Below are 17,405 nucleotides of genomic sequence, written 5' to 3'. Positions count from 1 at the left end.
GTATGCAGTACCCGTATAGCACAACACAACGCATAGCATGTGTAAGTATGTAACATGACAACCTTGTCGTAAGAGTGCCAAGTAAATATTCTACGAGTGTCACTTCTCATGAGCAGAATATCTGACACAGGTTTTATCGAGAGCCAAGCCATAAAACTCATCTTTGTGATCTCGAGACTTTCCTCGGCACTGTCACGTATTACCCTAGTGCTGTATTACGAGCCAAGCGCCCAGCTCACTAAAAAGAAACCTAACAGCTGACGAAATCGGTGTGTTTTTTGTCGAGTGATAACGAAATAAATGTTTCTTTTTGTTTTGTTTTTTTCTGCAGATAAGCAATATCAGCAGTGAAGCTCGAACATCGAGCCAAATCTATTGGGAGTACGTATATATATATATTGTGGTTATTTCATCGATATATTTTCCCCGCTATTTGCCCACCTCAGTTATCTCACCCACGCAGGCGATATGTGCTCGATCTGAGTTCTGGCATTGAAGAAATGGGTGGCATCAAATGGGACTTGGCCCTGTGTTTGCTACTCAGTTGGATCATCGTCGTCGTCTGTCTTCTTAAAGGCATCAAAACCTCAGGCAAAGTAAGTATAGACCAAGGATCGAGCCATCGCATTGAAATTACCGTGGGTACATTCTGCTTTGCGTGACATTGACGCCCTACGGGCCAGCCTGGCCGCCCGTTTACTTTCGGTTTCGTTTTCTGTTACAACGAACCTCCCATTTGTAGGTTGTCTATTTCGCTGCGACGTTTCCGTACCTGATTCTCATCACCCTTTTGGTGACCGGACTCTGCCAAACGGGTGCCATGGACGGCGTCCTCTACTTCATCACACCGAGCTTTGAAAAACTGCTGGACATCACAGTGTGGCAGGCGGCTGCGGGACAGATGTTCTTCTCGCTCAGTGTGTCTATGGGAGGACTCATCATGTACTCCAGTTACAACAAGTTCACCAACAATGTCTTCAGGTGAGGAGGATACAAGCGAGCACTGATGACGATTACAATGAAGAAAGTGGTTCCTAAGGTGCTACCCCGAACCGATTCTTGATCCTTCAGAATACATAATTATACCTCATGTGTACCATCGTGTGTGTTGTCGACAATATATTCTCGCAAAAATGCTGATCGTCCATGTGACGCAAAATTTATGCAAAATTAATCTCCAATATAGTAAGAAATATGACGGGAAAATGCGCATCAACGAACTGCCATCTGGCAACCTTGTCCCACAAAAAAAAAAAAAGAAAAGTAAATAAAGCGCGCCACCACATGCAAAATTTAAACTTCAAACAAGGAGTGCACTCTGAGGGAAAAAATTGATCAAATTAGGGGAGCAATTGCAGGTCCCAGTAGTCCCCTAGATTGCAATTACTCCCCATTTTATAGTCCCCAGACCATGAAACTTACTCGCCAGCACCGCAAATAGTCCCCCAAACTTTGCATAAACTGCTTTGCATTGAAAGAGACTAATGGTCGTGGCAGTGCACCTATACTCTCCAAAAGGAGTAAGATTAGTCCTTCTTTTTCTTTTTTCTTAGAGTGTAAGAATTCCTGGTCAACCTTAGAACGTGCACCGGAGGGTGGACGCGTTCCGGGAAAAACGTCGGCGTTGTTGCTAGGCAACGAGCGCACGTATGATGACGTACACGCCGCTCTTCACCAAACCGAAAGTTCCTTCAAAAACTAGCAGTTCATAAACTGAGCCTGAGTGACGCTATTATACTCTTCACAAAATTCGGGAAAAACAACACGTACGAGCCAAAGAAAACTAGTAGAGACAGAAGCTAGTTGGATATAGCATGGCGACGAAGCGCGAAACAGAAACACGGACACAATGCTGTCCTGTTGTTCTGTGTTAGTGTTCCTGTTTGCGTCACCAGGCAAAGGAAAGTACTTGTCTGCGGGAACTGGAGGTGGAGCACCAGGCAGAGCGCTATGTAAACTACAGACTACCAACTGTGACGAACTCTGCGTGCGGGGTAGTCGGTACATATTGTCACTTGTAAAAGCGATAAAACCCCGGTGCAGGGGACACAAAGAGACAACACAGACGAAGCACTGACTGACAAACAACTTTAATGGCAGGGACACATCTTAAATACACCAACTGCACACCCGACCCCTAGTGGCAGCCAAGGCCGTCATGCTGTAATCCATGGCTGCCACTAGGGGTCGGGTGTGCAGTTGGTGTATTTAAGATGTGTCCCTGCCATTAAAGTTGTTTGTCAGTCAGTGCTTCGTCTGTGTTGTCTCTTTGTGTCCCCTGCACCGGGGTTTTATCGCTTTTAGATGTACCACCAAACAGCCCGGTTTTTATCGCTTTTTGTCACTTGAGCAGCCAAAAAGACGCAGGCAAAGAAACACACGTACATCACGCAACTGCTCATTTTTAATTTTTTTAGAAAGAAAGAAACACATGCAGCTAGCACTGAGTCGTGTGTGTGTGTGTGTTTCTTTGTCTGCGTTTCTACAAGTGACAGTATACTTGCTGCGAAACGTGCACTAGTGAAATGCGAGTCTTTGACACTGACATCGCCTTCTGTGAAAATTTCAGAGACGCAATGATTGTAAGCGCTCTGGACACCGTCACCAGTATCATCTCTGGCTTGGTCATCTTCTCAGTTTTGGGTGCCATGGCGCACGACCTGGGTAACGTTGGCGTCGAAGACGTCGTGCAAAGCGGTATACTGCAGTCATTTAGCGTTTACGCTGCCACAAACCGAGGAAAACAAAAAAAGAAAGCGTCACATGACTAAGCAACTGTCTGTTTGTTGTCCAGGACCCGGCCTCGCCTTCGTTGCATACCCAGAAGCGCTGGCGCGTTTGCCCATTCCTCAACTGTGGTCCGTACTCTTCTTCGTCATGTTGTTCATCTTAGGACTAGACAGCGAGGTAAGTAGTGCACACGTTTTTTTCTTCTTTTTTTTTTTCTATCGACCCGCGCATTATACTAAGCGCTCGGTGTATGCCTTTCAAGAAAAACGTAACCAACCCTTGTACTCTATAACACTTCCCCGAAAACGAGAAAAAGAAAACATTATTTGTTATTCGATACGCGAGCGTGGATTATAGTGAGCGCGTGTCGTAATGAGGCTTGTACAGTGACATTGAATAAATGAAGCTGGAGCAATATTTCTCGCACGACGCCAATCCAAACTGAACATAGCTGCTAATATTGGGCAACAAAAAGTTACATTATGTAATTTCAGGCATCTGGTTAATATTAGCTGTGACCAGAATGCACCACACCTTAAAACTGTTAGCCTCGTTGTCAATTTCACGACACGTCCGAAATATATATCTACAGGACATCCAGGGGACGTCCCTCTTGCAACGTCACCCCTGGATGAATGTAGGAAATTTATGGATATTTTTGGATATCCATGGAATGTCAGATGGACATCCATCATGGATCTGGACGTTATGACAAAACATGGATGTCCTCGGGACGTCGATGGTTGTCTGGGACGTCACGTTTGGTCACGTGACGTGGGAAAACATATTGCCGCACCGGGGTCACAGTAGGAGGGCGCATGCGTGTGAGCTGTGGCGGCTAGAGTCACTAAATATAGGGAGCAGAGTAGCGACACTGAGCCACGCCAGCGAGCGAGCCCGCCATCTTGGATCCGGCGGGGCTGCGTCGCCTAGCAACGGGACGCCAACCTCCCCCTTCCCCGCCGGAGAACGGCGCGCAGGCGAGCCATCTCGCAACCGAGGAAACCGGTTTTGGATGGAGGGGACTCAACATGGACGACGCGTTCTTGGAAGGAGAAACCACGTGACACGATCGGCCCAATCGCGGACACCGAACGGCGGTTCCGGCGCGGAAACGGGACGCGATACTCTGGCGGCATGCGTGCTGCCTCATTCGGCCCGCAGTATGACGCCTGTGGCGCTTCCCCGTGAGTTCCCCATGTCACGTGGTTCAAAAAGTCTGCGCGTGACGTTATGTGTGCACGAGCCTCATTGACATCTATTAAAACCTTATGAATTTGTATGGTCGCATCCGTTCCAGTCGATTTCGAAACTATCGTGTCATTTTACTCCTCCTGCGCGACTGACCACGGTATCGAAAAATCGCTCGCGAAACAGTGGCGTAGTTTGCCTGTTATTCGACGGAATACACGACAAGAGCAGACGACGGATGTTGGGAGTATACTAATTCCCTCCCTGGAAAAACGTCACTCCCTGCGAACCAATGACGGCGCGACCTCTCACTCCTCCGCAGTCAGGAGTGACATCACGCCGCCGGAGCTTCTGCGGCCGCGGAAGCAGCGTTGATCTTTAAAATTCGTTTATTAAATTTCTAAGCACTTTTCGGGCGGAAAAATTAGCTGGGTAGATTGTCGGCCGACGCCGAACATAGTGTTATCTGTTTCATAGATTGGTTTCCTTAGTCGCAAGTTTATATTTTTAAGTTTCCGTCTATGTTTCTCATAGTTTGCACTTCTGGAGAACGTTCTTACGAGCCTGTCGGACCAGATACACATACTGCGAAAGCACAAACTCATCTTCACCGTAGGCACCGGCGTCTTCTGCTTCTTCTTGGGCTTGCCACTCGTCACGAGGGTATGCGCGGGCTTACTACGATTATGACGATTACCCACTATAGCGGTATCTGATACAGCGATTATCTGAATTGCTCTAATTATCATTGATCCGTTCAAAGCGGCGAGTCCTACGACACAAAATTACGGTTGCTTTCCCTTTCCTTTACAGGGTGGTCAGTACCTTCTGGAGATTCTAGACAGGTTTGGCGGGAGTACGGCGCTCACTTTCATAGCCATTACGGAGTCTATAGGCGTCGCCTACGTTTACGGTACGTAGTCCGTAATGAGATCTATACGGCAAAAGAATGGAAGCGTGAAGTTGTTATCATTGCGTTTGCTAAACCGAAAGAAAAATTCTTGTTGTCCCCCTATTTTAATTTCGAGGGAACAGCGGATCTGATTAGCAACCCTCCAGCTGATTATCAAGCATGGATCAATTTCCCAACCAATATACAGCAAGAATATTTCTTCACTAATGCCTTCTGTTACTGAGTTACTATTGAAGCACTGTGTGCAGTAGCCTCCTCAGCATTAAAGGAGCAGCGGAAGCCCCATCTCTCAGTTTTTTTTTTTTTGTTTTTTTTTGGCTGCAGTGTATTGCGCGACAGATAACATGTTCGCTTGCGCAAGAACGATTATCCTATATAGCGGATCTGTAGAGAGCGCGCGAGATGCGAGCGCTTTCGAAAAGCTCGAGTGACGCTGACGTCACTCATTGACGTGGAAAGTCCCCCGCAAGTAGTGCAAGTAGGCAAACAGGACTGGCCAGCATTGCAGTCACAAAAGTGACAACGGGTAGTTTTTAAAAATCTATACGGTATGCAGGTTAATCATGGCGCACAGTAAAATTACCGGGAATACCCCTATCGTGATACCCATGAAAATGTAAGCAGATTGGGTACAAAATGGGATGAAATCAGTGCAGCGCCGTGTCCGTACCAGACGAATTTTCAGTGAGACAACTGACCTCGCGGCTCGTCCCCGTGCTGATGCTTCGTCACGCGGACCTGATTACGTCACGCCAGGAGATCGGGGCGGGCCTCCAAGGTCACGCCGTACCGCTCATGATTGCTTTTTCAGGGCATATGATGGCCCCTCATAGACGACTTTGTGAATGAAGCTGGGTTTCATGCAATGCTACCGGTCGTATTCCTAAACGATCCTGGACTCTTGTGAGAGGAGGAACGAAGTGCTCCTCCCACTTGAGGAGCCTTCTTGCATTAAGGATGCACCAGCGCTGCCACGTAGTACTGGTGGAAAGCGTGGAGGATTTCCTCCGCTCAGAAGGCGTTTCGAGTCGAGATTCGATGGTTTACGAAATGTAAAAGCGGCCTGAGTCGAGGTTCGTCTGTGAAGTGGAAAAAACGGCCCCGGGGAGCAGCTCGAGCCGAGGATCGTTTAAGAATTCGAGTGGCGTGTCACTTCATCTCTCCTCCAAGCGGACCTTAAAATGTACCGCTTTTAACTGCGCAGGGTACAACCGGCTTTCCGACGACATCAACTTCATGCTCGGCCGTCGGCTTGGCTGGTACTGGAGAATCACTTGGACCATTACATCGCCAGCCATTTTACTGGTACGACACTTGCACGGAGCTATTAGAGGCCAATGTACATGGGTATAAGGATGTGTATTCATATAGCAACTACTATTGTTTCGTTCAGTTCATCTTCCTGCTGTCGCTGAAAGATGCCAACGAGCCTTTAACATATGGGGAATACGAGTTCCCCAGCTGGTCTCTCGTGCTTGGCTGGGCCTCTGCCCTCGTCATTATGCTGCAAATACCATTCTGGGCATTTGCAGCAATATATCGTGCCAAAGGGAACACATTTCTCGAGGTGAGCGTGCGCACGTTTGTGAAGCTTTTCTACTGGTTTCGTTTGATATACTGCGAGTAGTTTTACACGTAAAGCGAGTTCGTATTTGTGGTGACATGCCGCGTTATTCGCTTTATTCCTTCGGAAGCCGCAATCTGGCCCGTTTATAACGATGGTGGCACGCGAAGTCAAATCGCTATATCACTGACAGTCGCGCGGTACGGGTAGAAAGCCACTGGACATGCGTGTTTATACACCAGCGGAATGGCTAAAAAAAACAAAAAAAAAACAGCTGAATGGCCGAGTGGATACAGCATTGGGTGCGAGGCCATGCTGAAGACTGGGAGGTGGTTGGTTCGAATCCTGCCAGCTTCGAATTCGAGCCCAGGTTTCCCTGAGCTTTCCGGCAGACGGATGTCCGCAAAGTTTCCCCTGAAGTCGGCCCAGGACACATAATAACCTCATCCTTAAAATCGCTATAAAAAAAGACAGTGCTGGGTTTACAGCAAATAAATGACACTGACACAAAACACTTTTTTTAGTAGGTATGTACGTTTTGTGCATGTTTTTTTTGTGTGTGACTTTAAAGATGACCAACCAAACAGCCAAATTTTTAACCTTATTCGATCTACCCCTCCGCCTCCCCACACTCATTTCAACTGTCCTCTCAACTCGTCCGTATGCCATCTCATAGCGACGGTTGCTTCGCTGTGCACGGAATAAAAAAAAAATAAAGAATCTCATAAATAATGTCCCTTAAAACACTCGTGAACCTCGACGCGGGAGTATGAAACTGCCCCAAACATACGAATCCATCATCTGTGCAGAAAGTACGAAGGGCAGCAGCATCAACGGAAGACTGGGGTCCCTCGGATAAGTCCCTCAAGGAGGACTGGAGGCAAGCAACCGGCTGGTACCTCACGGGGAGTAAACCTGTCCAACTACGCAAGTGCAGCATCGGAGCGGGCACTGGTCAAGAGAATATGGCTTATGCACCGGACGACCCGCCGCCATCGTATCACAGGGAAGAGGGGCTATCACAGGGGGTATTTCCACAATAGTGTAAATAAAATTTGTTATATTATTACGAGGTCTGTCGGATGATTCACATGTGCGACTTTGGCAGTAAGGTTTCCAAGATCTATCTAGGTATCGTGGTGTCGAAAAAGAAGAAAAAAAAAAAAGAAGACCTCCTATTACAGACGCATCTCCTAGACAGCTGCTCTTCTACTACAGACAGCTGGGTTTACCCTGGCAAGCTTTAATGCACTGGTTCGAATACCTCTTGTGTGCGGACACCTCCCTTCAGCGGACAAGAATACTTATAGTCCCGTGGGTGTCAGTACTAGAGGTTTCACTGTATTATCTGAGAGGAGAGGAAAGGATTTTAAAGGGAAACCAAGAGACTTCAATCGAGGTTATCCACGTAGTAATCCTTCAGCATTTTAGAAGAACAGCTCAAGGAGAAACAACAGTTTAGATTTGTGTGGTAATGCTTCCATTGACTGCAAGGGAGCTTTATCTTCTAAGTATCATTTATCAATGTTTAAGTTTATCAAAGGGATGCCAGCTGTTGTTTTTATGTTAGGCAAAGCAACGCAAAGTCAAACCATGCAGTATCTAAAAGAACATTCGTAAATAGCGTTTCTCGAACTTCATCCTGCATGCCACCCGGAAAGACAGGTGCCATCATATTTGCAGATAAAGGCAATCCAATGGTAAACCTACGCTCGCAATCGTCAGCCTGCAAGCAATATGTACACTACATACTTCGGGTATGCATCAAGTTTGCTCTGGGTGGTGCATGCTGTAGATGTGAGCTGCTGACAAGGTGGACTGCCATTAAAACTAAGGTTACTTCTGCTGGTTGTAGGGTGTACATAATACTACACATGTTTAATGTGTTACCTATCCACACACTGTATGTTGCATCGAAAAAAGTTCTTCGACAATGATCACTTTGATTTGTAAGCGAATACACCAAATCGACTTATTTATTTTGGATCATGTAAAGACGAGGACATTTTACTGTTTCAGTGCTGGCCAGGACATTGCCAGAAGTGGAATAGCACTGTATGAGTTAGCCTTCCAAACCATGAGTTTAACGTTCCATTTCTTTAAGGGTTTAAGCTTCAATAGCAATCGAGAGCATGGTAAGGTTGCAGCTTAAAAAACAAAGCAGCGATTCACAACCTTATTTGCTGTATCAGGATATGAAACAGTGGATAAGGAGGCAAGGCTCGAGTTATCCCTTATCAGTACTGAGCATCAGATTTATTTCTCCATGTCACAGTTTGCCCCTTATGAAAAAAAAAGTAATAAAAAAATGTGCCCCATAGAAAGACTCGGTATATGGAAAAAATGAGGTATAGTGACAGTGAACCCGTCTGAAAGCTCTCTGAGGCACTTTGGAGGAGGACGGTGCAGAAAAGGTATCACAGCTCATCGTGCATCACAGAGATCTTGGACCTCACATGCTCCACCTGGAGGCGAAGCAGACGCATGAATTCTTCCGCATCAAACTCGTAGTTTGTAAACTTTGCATGAGCGCCCAGGGTAGGGTGATGGCCCTGTGTTGAGAGACAAGGATGATGTTCTTTTTTTTCCTTTTTTTTGTGGAGGGTTATGGAAGAGAGAGGGAAACAAACAACCACTCAGCAAGCACCACAACTAGTCTTCTACAACCAAACCGTGCTAATATGGACGTGCCACTCACAACCATGCACAAAACCCACAAAGCAAACAGACATACCGTATTTTCACGCGTATTAGCCGCGGCTTATGCGCGATTTTTTTTTCTTACGGGCGCCCTGCGGCTTATCCACCGGTGCGGCTTATCTGATGACTATTTTTTCCTGGTATTTTCCCCATACGCCGATTTTAACGAAAGGGCCGACAGTGTCTCTGGAACAGCACTGCCCTGCCGATGCACGGACAGTGCGTAACAGGGACGGGTCCACATTCGAGTAGATTGATCTTCCTGGTGCATTCCCCCAAGCAGCTTTAAGGAAAGTGGTGATAGTGATTCACGTCTTCTGGAAGATCACTGACCCATCAGTCCACGAAAAACACCCGACAAGGGCACAATCCAATCTTGGTAGAACTCCAGAACTGACCTCCTCTGTTGTACACTGTGCCGATCCCGGAGTATGGACCACAGGGTTTATGGCCTTCTCTATGGTCTCCTTTGTCGCACAAATCAGTCGTCTCGTATTGCCCGCGGCTTATCTGCGGATGCGGCTTATCTGCCAGAAAATTTTCAAAACGTCCCAAAAAACGCGTCCTGCGGCTTATCTGCAGTGCGGCTTATACGCGTGAAATTACGGTAGTTGCTGAGAAGAATCATCCCAATTCCTGTAGCTTCAATATGGACATGCCACGTGCTGCCATGCACAAAGCCAGCAAAGCAATGTAGTTGCCATAAAGGGTCTCAGTGCCTCGAGCTTGAATACAAACATGCCATTCGCTATCATAATGAAGGCCAGCAAAGCAACATACTAGTTGCTGTATAGAGCCCCAATGCCAATCCCTCCACTATGGACATTACAAAAGCTACCATGCACCAAGCCCCTCAAAGCAACATTGGTGCTGTGCAGAATCCCAGTGCCTGTAGATTAAATGCGGGCATGCGACTTGCTAACCGTGCAGAAAGCCAGCAAAGTGTCAAAGTTTCTGCAGAGAATCCCAATACCTGCAGTACCACAACAAGTCCCCACAGCATTCACACATTCTGACAGTGACTTTTCCAGGCATATCCAGTGCATATCCAGGCCTACCATACTGAAGACCCGCGATTCCATAAAAAGCACTCACCTCGTCCTGAGGTCTGAGTTTCTTTGTATCTTCCCATGTCACATAACGAACACCTCGCAGCCTTGCAAGATCTCTGTAACAGGCTTCATCCTCGCAGTTATACCTGTAATTCCATACAGTATCCCGTTTTGACCACTCGGAAGGATGCAGATTCAAAACTTACAGCTCGAAAAGAACTCCCCAGTCGGGCTGGAACAGGACGTGGGTGAGTCCAGCTCCGTGCATGCCGATTAAAATATCTGTGTTTGCGCTGACCTGTATGACATATTGAACAAAATTAGAGCACCTTAAAAGCCTGAATACGTTTTAATTTTTTTTTTAAATAACCCGAATACGTGAAAGAAACGAAGTAATGCTCACAGCGATCTGCTCGACGAAAGGTGTCGCGTGTGTGAAGCTCACTCGATGCACAGAAACGCCTTGCAGCTTCTTTGCTCGAGCAATGAGCTACAACGAGGGAACAAAGTAACTGTGCAATCTCCCGACAAATCAGCTGCCAGAGTCCAGGGACTAAAATAGTGAGTCATTAAAAAAATGCTTACCTCATCTTCGTTAAGTACTAACCGGTGCTTGCTAATTCTCGAGACGAACGTAATACGTACGTGTTTCTGTGTTATGAAAGACAAAGGAATGAGATGATAGAACATTAACATTGTGCATGTGCAATGTGGAACATTGCACATTTGACATTGCACATTACATATTTCCGCCTCTCACCAAGACCGTTGTAAGCACCACAGGAATCAAGTCACTGCTAATAAGACTTGAAATGGTGAAGCATATCTGTGCATATTACATACACGCTATGGTAGGATCAACAGCCTTGCCCCTGCTCAGCTAAAAATAATTTGCTGAATACATATGTTACATACCTATAGCAATACACGTGTAGTACTAATATTTATAATACTAGTAATTTAATAATATATTCGAGGCATTGTGAAATTTGTAAGGTAATTATTACATCACTGCCAACCAAGCAGTGAGTAAAATATTCTTCTTTTACTTCACATATTGTCTCTTCTGATGGCAATGTATATTAGTACCAGTAGTCTCCAGGACTATAAATAGTGTCTTATACTTAATAGCTCTCTCACACTGAGTCCCATACAGGATGGTTATGCCTTGACGGTTTGGCAGACGACAACGGTGCGCATGAGGAAGATACGGATATGCGCAAACTCACCGGGCGTTCAACTTTTATCCTCAGGCGATGCAAAACATGTCGATTGAAGGCACGAAATATTCCACTCCCAGAACAACCTGGTACCTGAGAAACAAAAATATAATCACGGTTTTCTTTATTTAACCTGCCAATTAACCCAAATCATACATGGAACATGCTATTTTTACTTGAGGAAGGGCTTACCAAGGGCATGTTGTAGTACAGCCCAAAAATCATGCGTGGCAAAAAAGAAAACAGAGCCTCATGGAAGCACACCTGCAAGAAATAAGAACTTATAAAAGTAATTTTAAATTATAAGGACCCGTTACAAACAGAACTTGAGTGCGACGCGTACCACTAACGTTTAGTTAATGTAAGTGTGTCTCTCTTTAATTTCCTTCATAGTACTGCTAAGTATAAAGGGACCCTCCTCAGGCACCTGGGACCCCTAGTGTTGGTATATATCCAGGTTTATTGTGCACAGGAGAGGTTACCGTGCTCGTGCTCATTCACGTACAACTACATGACCGACTCATGGCGCGCGGCAGAGTGAGCTCGGACTGGAACGTGAGCTCCCAGGGCAAGCGGCACCAGCAGACGGAATATCCAACTTCACTTTTTATCACTTGGAACTTTTCTGCAGAGCTTCGAAGCACCTACCCAACGTAAACCCCCCACCCACCCCTTGAAGCGCACAACATTTATGCAGTGACACACATAACTTGTTACGTATCTGTAGCTAAATACCAAAAGTAAATATGTAAATTCTGCGCCCAAAGCCTTGGCTATTGTTATGCAATCTTGTTTAAACAGTGTTTCTGGATGGAGGCCAGTACTGGTGGTACAGAGACAGTTCTTGTAGGCAGATATGAAAATGGTTATGGACGCAGCTACGAACTATGTCAAAAGTGTTAAACAGAAGACTGCTAACGCACCTTTTTGCCTGCGTACGGTGCTAACGTCAGGGGTTCGAGATGGGTAAATGCCTTCCATATGGGTGCAACATTGCTCCTGTAAGGAAACTATGACGTGTAAACGGAAAGGTTAGTACAAACTCGAGGACAGACAAACAAACAAAAAAGTGACAAGAGAGACGCGACCAAAAACACTGGCATAACTCACTGTGTCCCAGATTAAAATGTTGAAGTCCTTATGGAATGTATTGTTGAAATGAAGGCTCAGGTACAAGTTCACAAAGTCACAAAAATGGTGGTAGATATTCACGGCTGAAAATGTAAATGTGCGTTGAGCGGATAATCAACATTGTGTTAAAAAAAAGTGTTCTCACTTGCGTCCAACTTCATGAGTACAGTGGGCTTCTTTATCACAATGTCACAGTCACTGGCATCTGTTTCCGAGAATTCAGCAAAGTGCTCCAATTCTGCATACCTGAACAAGGAATTGTGATGCCGTTACGTGACGAGTACACATCATGAAGCTGATAGGTTATTTTACGAGCCATTTTGCATCAACTTACCACGACTGCAACGGGCTCTTATGATGCCCCTCTGCTTTCAAGGCTTTGACATCTAGTCGACAGCATCCTCCAATAAGGCCTGGTCCCAGGATATCTTCTCTGTACCTGTTACATCGTAAATACCTACATTAGCCAGCATGCTGTGTCTTAATTTAGAGACTGTTTAATTTTTTTAGAAATAATTTAATTAAATTAGAAATAATTTTAATTAATTTTTAGAAATAATTCTAATTATTTTTAGAAATAATTCTAATTATTTTTAGAAATAATTCTAATTATTTTTTAGAAATAATTTCATAATTTAAAGATATCTTTTCACGTTTTCATGCTGTAATTAAGCTTTGTATTTGCTGCTTCCACACTGTCGGTACATTTTATATCTTATATTTGTAAGCAGGACATATTTCACAACATTTGTTGCTAAACTGTGAATCCTCGCTTACTTAACGGGCGGAGGGAGCTTTAACAGGCGCTCAAAGTCCAGTCTGATGTGTTTTGCTCTGCAGAGCTCTGTATTGGGTGTACATTCAAGGAGAGAATCACCCTGAAAAAAATATAAGATTGCATTACATTTTTCCTCTTGAAAACACAAGTCGTCTTTGATGCAGCGGAAAAACAAGAAGCTGCAGTTTGCTTCATTGACCATGGGACACCAGCACAATCCTGCAGGCAGCAAAACTTAAGTTTGGCACCCATCACTCACAGATTTCTCGGGGCGACACAGTATGCTCAGTTTCTTCCTTCGTTCTGCAACATATCCAAAATCGCCCTGCTCAAAAAATTTTTCCAACTGGGCTGCCTTGCTCACAGTCCTGCACAAAAAAATGCCACGGTTAGCTCACGTGCCTGAATCGTCATCACAGCGTGTATGTCTACGGACATTCGGTACGAGCTCTTCTCACCATCCTTTGGAATTTCCAGGACAGCTACCGGAATAGTAACGATGCTTCGGGGAGCAGTTGGGTTCGTGGCCCCAGCAGCAGGTGCTGTTTGTCAGGTGCTGAGAGAAAATAGAGAATTAAGTATACACGTATTAAATGTCTGTAGATCGTATGGTATCGTATAAAATGAGCAGGGTGTCGAATTGAAAATTTTTTGGCTTTGGTTCTGGTTCAGCTCCGGAGCAGAGGGGCAACGGTTCGAATCAGTTTAAACTGGTTGAAGGGTTCACACCATTTCGGCCAGTGGTGTAGGGGAATTTCAATGCCGTCCAAACTCATACCTTTGGCAGTACATTTTGAGAAAGGGATAACGAGGGTGAAATCTTTCTCTCCACGTAAATTTCCCATTGAAGCCCTCCCAAAATATTTTTTCTGGCTATGCTACTGGTTTTGGCACGTAGGAGTAGGTATTATCTAAGAAGGGACAGGAACGCAATTGTGCAACCAAGTGCAACTTTCCTTGAATGTGGCTTACAAGTAAAGAACAGTTTCCTTTCAATCATGAATTTAGTATTTTTTATGAGTAACATGATCCCTTAAACGCAAGGGCATAACAAACATGTTCGTTTTGACAATTAATCAAGTGATAAAGGCAGTCAAACGGCTTAATTACAACCGGGCTGATAACCTTACTTTTACGATACCTCCTTGAGACATTCAACCTTCGGAAAAGAGAATTTATTGCCAATCTTTCGCCGATTCACAGCCAGCCACACAACGAGCGGAGTCTCTCAAAGACAGTAGTAACAAGAAAATTCCACAAAAGCTTCTCACCCTAAAAGGACAGTTTGCATCTCGTTCACATTGCCGCCTTGCATTTGGATTGTTTCGAAAGAAGCAAGCCATGTGCTCTTCAGGCAGATCCACATCGTACACCTTCCTGCCCAGCGCTTCCAACGCAAAGCAGACGAACAAAGCTCTCCACTTCAGCATTGAGGAAAGTCGACGCTCACGAACAAATATAATTCCAACTACGCACCCGAATTGCTTGAGAAAACAAGACGCAGCGTTTGTGGATGCAATACATAATTTAAGAGCCTAAAACTAAGTTTCAAAACTGCAGCAAAAGTTAGGAACTGCACGACAGCATCTCACACGCGTGCGCAGCCATGTTGTTTTGACGCGTGACGTCATTTACGGCGTGACCAATCCGAAATCGTGTTCTGCGCCGCGCGCAAATGCGACAGGTCTGCGATCTCCGCTCACCGGCCGAAGAAAAAGGTTGAACACGAGGGCGAGTATGGCGTAGACGCATTCATAGACGCTTCACATAAACGCAAAGGCCAGCTTGTTGAGCTGAGGGCCCCCCCCCCCCCCGTCAATTTTTTGCAAGACCCCCCGCGTTTGCGATTCTGAATAAACCGCTAATGTATGAGGAAGAAGAACTGTTTTACGGAAATGTGTGTGGTTCGACCATATATTTTCTATTTGTTTATCTGCTCATAATGCGTTGCTTCTTATTGACAGGTGAGGAGGTTACATAATTTGAACAATACGTCACAAGTAGACTATAACAGATAACAAGACAAAACATCGTGACTTCAGCACAAGTGTAACTACAAAGCAAGAAACAAACTGTAAGGTCACGGTCAACGTTCGTTACAGCAACGTACAAAATATTACGTCGAACACAACTACGCCTCTATTTCGAAGGCAAATTTATTAGAAATAAATACAGGTGTCGAGACATTGTAAACCGACGAAAACCCTGAGACAATGAGGAAAAGTCGTTTTGCAAAAATCATTGGGCAAAATGAATTTGCTCGGGCATCATTGAGAAACAAATTGGGCATCATTGAGCAAAAATCTTCTTGCTCCTTGTCTCAGGTTTTTCGTCGTTTTACAATGTACCATGTAGCTCGCTTTACCATGCAGCTTTACCGTTGGGACATTGTTCCGTGTCAGTGGCTGCCCTGGGTAGAAATGAATATTTGTGAACGTGCATCTGGACAGAGGCAGATCCAGGATTTTTATTTTTCTGAGAAGGGGGGGGGGAGTCCTGCTTGTGGATAGGGAGGAGGGTCAGAACATCCGGACCCCCCCCCCCCCCCCCACTCTTAAATCCGCCCCTGAGTATGGAAATGTTTGCTTGTTCGAACCCGAGGCTGTGGCTGAATTTTTCAGCTGACTTTTCATTAAAGGTTGTAATTGGTGGATCGCTCCAGCGTGGTACGATATGTGCCCATCTCTAATAATTACTCGTTATATTCCACATACTGAAGTCGTTTGTCAAGATTTGTTCCGTATTTAATTGGTATCAGTAGAATCTCGATGATACGAATTTCGGGATGATACGAATTCTTTTCCGGTCCCGGCCGGAATGCCTATTCTTCCCATGTATTAGAGTTCGGCTGATACGAACGCGTTATCTTGCCTTTACGGATGATACGAATGAGCCGAGGATGCGACAGAGGTCCCCAGGCAGCAAAATGTACTGAAAGTCGAGTGCAATAGGGGTGGACGGGTAGGTGGAAGGCCTTGAACAGACACGTGAAACTAAAGAACATTGATAAGACACATAACGTCCACCCCTATTGCACTCGACTTTCAGTACATTGTGCTGCTTGGGTCGTTCCCTCGTGACGCGAGAGCGCGCGAGTCATGCTCTGCTGCGTCTTTCGCAAAGGGAGGGCGATCCTCATCACGAACTCCCTTACATCATGTAGCGCAATGCAAGCAATGACTTCCCTTTTGGTGGTGGTGGTAGAGATAAGATCAAAGGGATTGAACGGCCCGGAACCTTATCTCTGTTTTGACCTTTTTACCCCCCCTCGCAACAATAAACCGCGAAGCTGTGTGACATCGCTCTGGCGGAAAACAGCGACCAGAACCCCAGAACACGTGGAGGGAACATATCGGGACAACTTGTGGCAACATATTACGCGTCACCATTCCGCAAGTCGGCTTCACCTAACGCCTGCTAGCTTTAGGAGAAGCTCGCTTTAGACCACTGTCGCGCGACTCGCGGGTGAAAAGCACGTGCTACGTCTTTTGAATCATCTCGCGTATTTGGCATTGGCCAAAAACGGAGACACAAAAGCGTTACAACCGACCTCTGGGAGGTACCCGGGTTCGAATCCAGGTGCCGGCTGTGCTGTCTGGGGTTTTTCCTGGGTTTTCCTCAGACGCTTTCAGACATATGTCGGCACAGTTCCCTTAGAAGTCGGCCCAGGACGCACATTCCCCCAGGGCGTCAGTCGTGACGTTGCCCACATACGTGAGGCCGACAACGGCAAGCCCTATCACCACCACCACCACCACCGACCTCTGACACCAGCTCCCGTGGCTCAGTGGTTAGCGTGCTAGCCATGTCACGTCGAGACTGGGAGGTACCCGGGTTCGAATCCCGGTGCCGGCTGTGCTGTCTGCGGTTTTTCCTGGGTTTTCCTCAGACGCTTTCAGACATATGTCGGCACAGTTCCCTTCCCCTTAGAAGTCGGCCCAGGACGCACATTCCCCCAGGGCGTCAGTCGTGACGTTGCCCACATACGTGAGGCCGACAACGGCAAGCCCTATCACCACCACCACCACCACCGACCTCTGACACCAGCTCCCGTGGCTCAGTGGTTAGCGTGCTAGCCATGTCACGTCGAGACTGGGAGGTACCCGGGTTCGAATCCCGGTGCCGG

The 17,405-nt window shown here is 46.1% G+C and overlaps 2 protein-coding genes across 4 annotated transcripts in view; one reads left to right on the top strand and one right to left on the bottom strand.

Annotated features, from left to right (window-relative positions):
* LOC135397583 (sodium- and chloride-dependent glycine transporter 2-like) overlaps window positions 1-7,467 on the top strand; it is a 30,724-nt gene extending 23,257 nt beyond the window's left edge. For both annotated transcript variants that reach the window (XM_064629189.1, XM_064629188.1), the window contains exons 5-14: window positions 332-381; window positions 464-596; window positions 743-981; window positions 2,570-2,697; window positions 2,795-2,907; window positions 4,456-4,584; window positions 4,735-4,834; window positions 6,039-6,139; window positions 6,228-6,401; window positions 7,208-7,467. In XM_064629189.1, coding sequence (XP_064485259.1) covers window positions 332-381; window positions 464-596; window positions 743-981; window positions 2,570-2,697; window positions 2,795-2,907; window positions 4,456-4,584; window positions 4,735-4,834; window positions 6,039-6,139; window positions 6,228-6,401; window positions 7,208-7,441 — 1,401 coding nt within the window. In that variant the 3' untranslated portion in view covers window positions 7,442-7,467. The remainder of the gene's footprint in view (window positions 1-331; window positions 382-463; window positions 597-742; window positions 982-2,569; window positions 2,698-2,794; window positions 2,908-4,455; window positions 4,585-4,734; window positions 4,835-6,038; window positions 6,140-6,227; window positions 6,402-7,207) is intronic.
* An 889-nt stretch (window positions 7,468-8,356) lies between these two features.
* LOC135397582 (EGF domain-specific O-linked N-acetylglucosamine transferase-like) lies at window positions 8,357-14,955 on the bottom strand. Of its 2 annotated transcripts, none has more exons than XM_064629186.1 (15): window positions 14,551-14,955; window positions 13,738-13,835; window positions 13,539-13,647; window positions 13,279-13,379; window positions 12,836-12,940; window positions 12,647-12,747; window positions 12,481-12,584; window positions 12,294-12,380; window positions 11,563-11,634; window positions 11,380-11,463; window positions 10,736-10,801; window positions 10,554-10,640; window positions 10,357-10,448; window positions 10,194-10,296; window positions 8,357-8,986 (listed from the first exon to the last, which is right to left on the bottom strand). In XM_064629186.1, the coding sequence occupies exons 1-15, from the start codon at window positions 14,707-14,709 to the stop codon at window positions 8,816-8,818; spliced, it is 1,539 nt and encodes a 512-aa protein (XP_064485256.1). In that variant the 5' UTR covers window positions 14,710-14,955; the 3' UTR covers window positions 8,357-8,815. The 2 variants fall into 2 exon arrangements, with proteins under 2 accessions (XP_064485256.1, XP_064485257.1); XM_064629187.1 differs by having other exon boundaries at window positions 8,357-8,950.
* Between the last annotated feature and the right edge of the window lie 2,450 nt (window positions 14,956-17,405).

Source organism: Ornithodoros turicata, chromosome 6 (assembly GCF_037126465.1).
Source record: "Ornithodoros turicata isolate Travis chromosome 6, ASM3712646v1, whole genome shotgun sequence".
Lineage (NCBI taxonomy): Eukaryota > Metazoa > Arthropoda > Arachnida > Ixodida > Argasidae > Ornithodoros > Ornithodoros turicata.
This window is presented reverse-complemented; position numbering and strand designations above follow the sequence as displayed.

Bases quoted from the DNA above. Each gene is read 5' to 3' on its own strand.
- LOC135397582 (XM_064629186.1), bottom strand. From the start codon at position 14,709: ATGCTGAAGTGGAGAGCTTTGTTCGTCTGCTTTGCGTTGGAAGCGCTG. The intron at 12,748-12,835 runs GTAAGTTGATGC...TTCCTTGTTCAG, and splicing joins AAGAGCCCGTTGCAGTCGTG to GTATGCAGAATTGGAGCACT. The intron at 11,464-11,562 runs GTAAGCCCTTCC...TTTGTTTCTCAG, and splicing joins TGTACTACAACATGCCCTTG to GTACCAGGTTGTTCTGGGAG.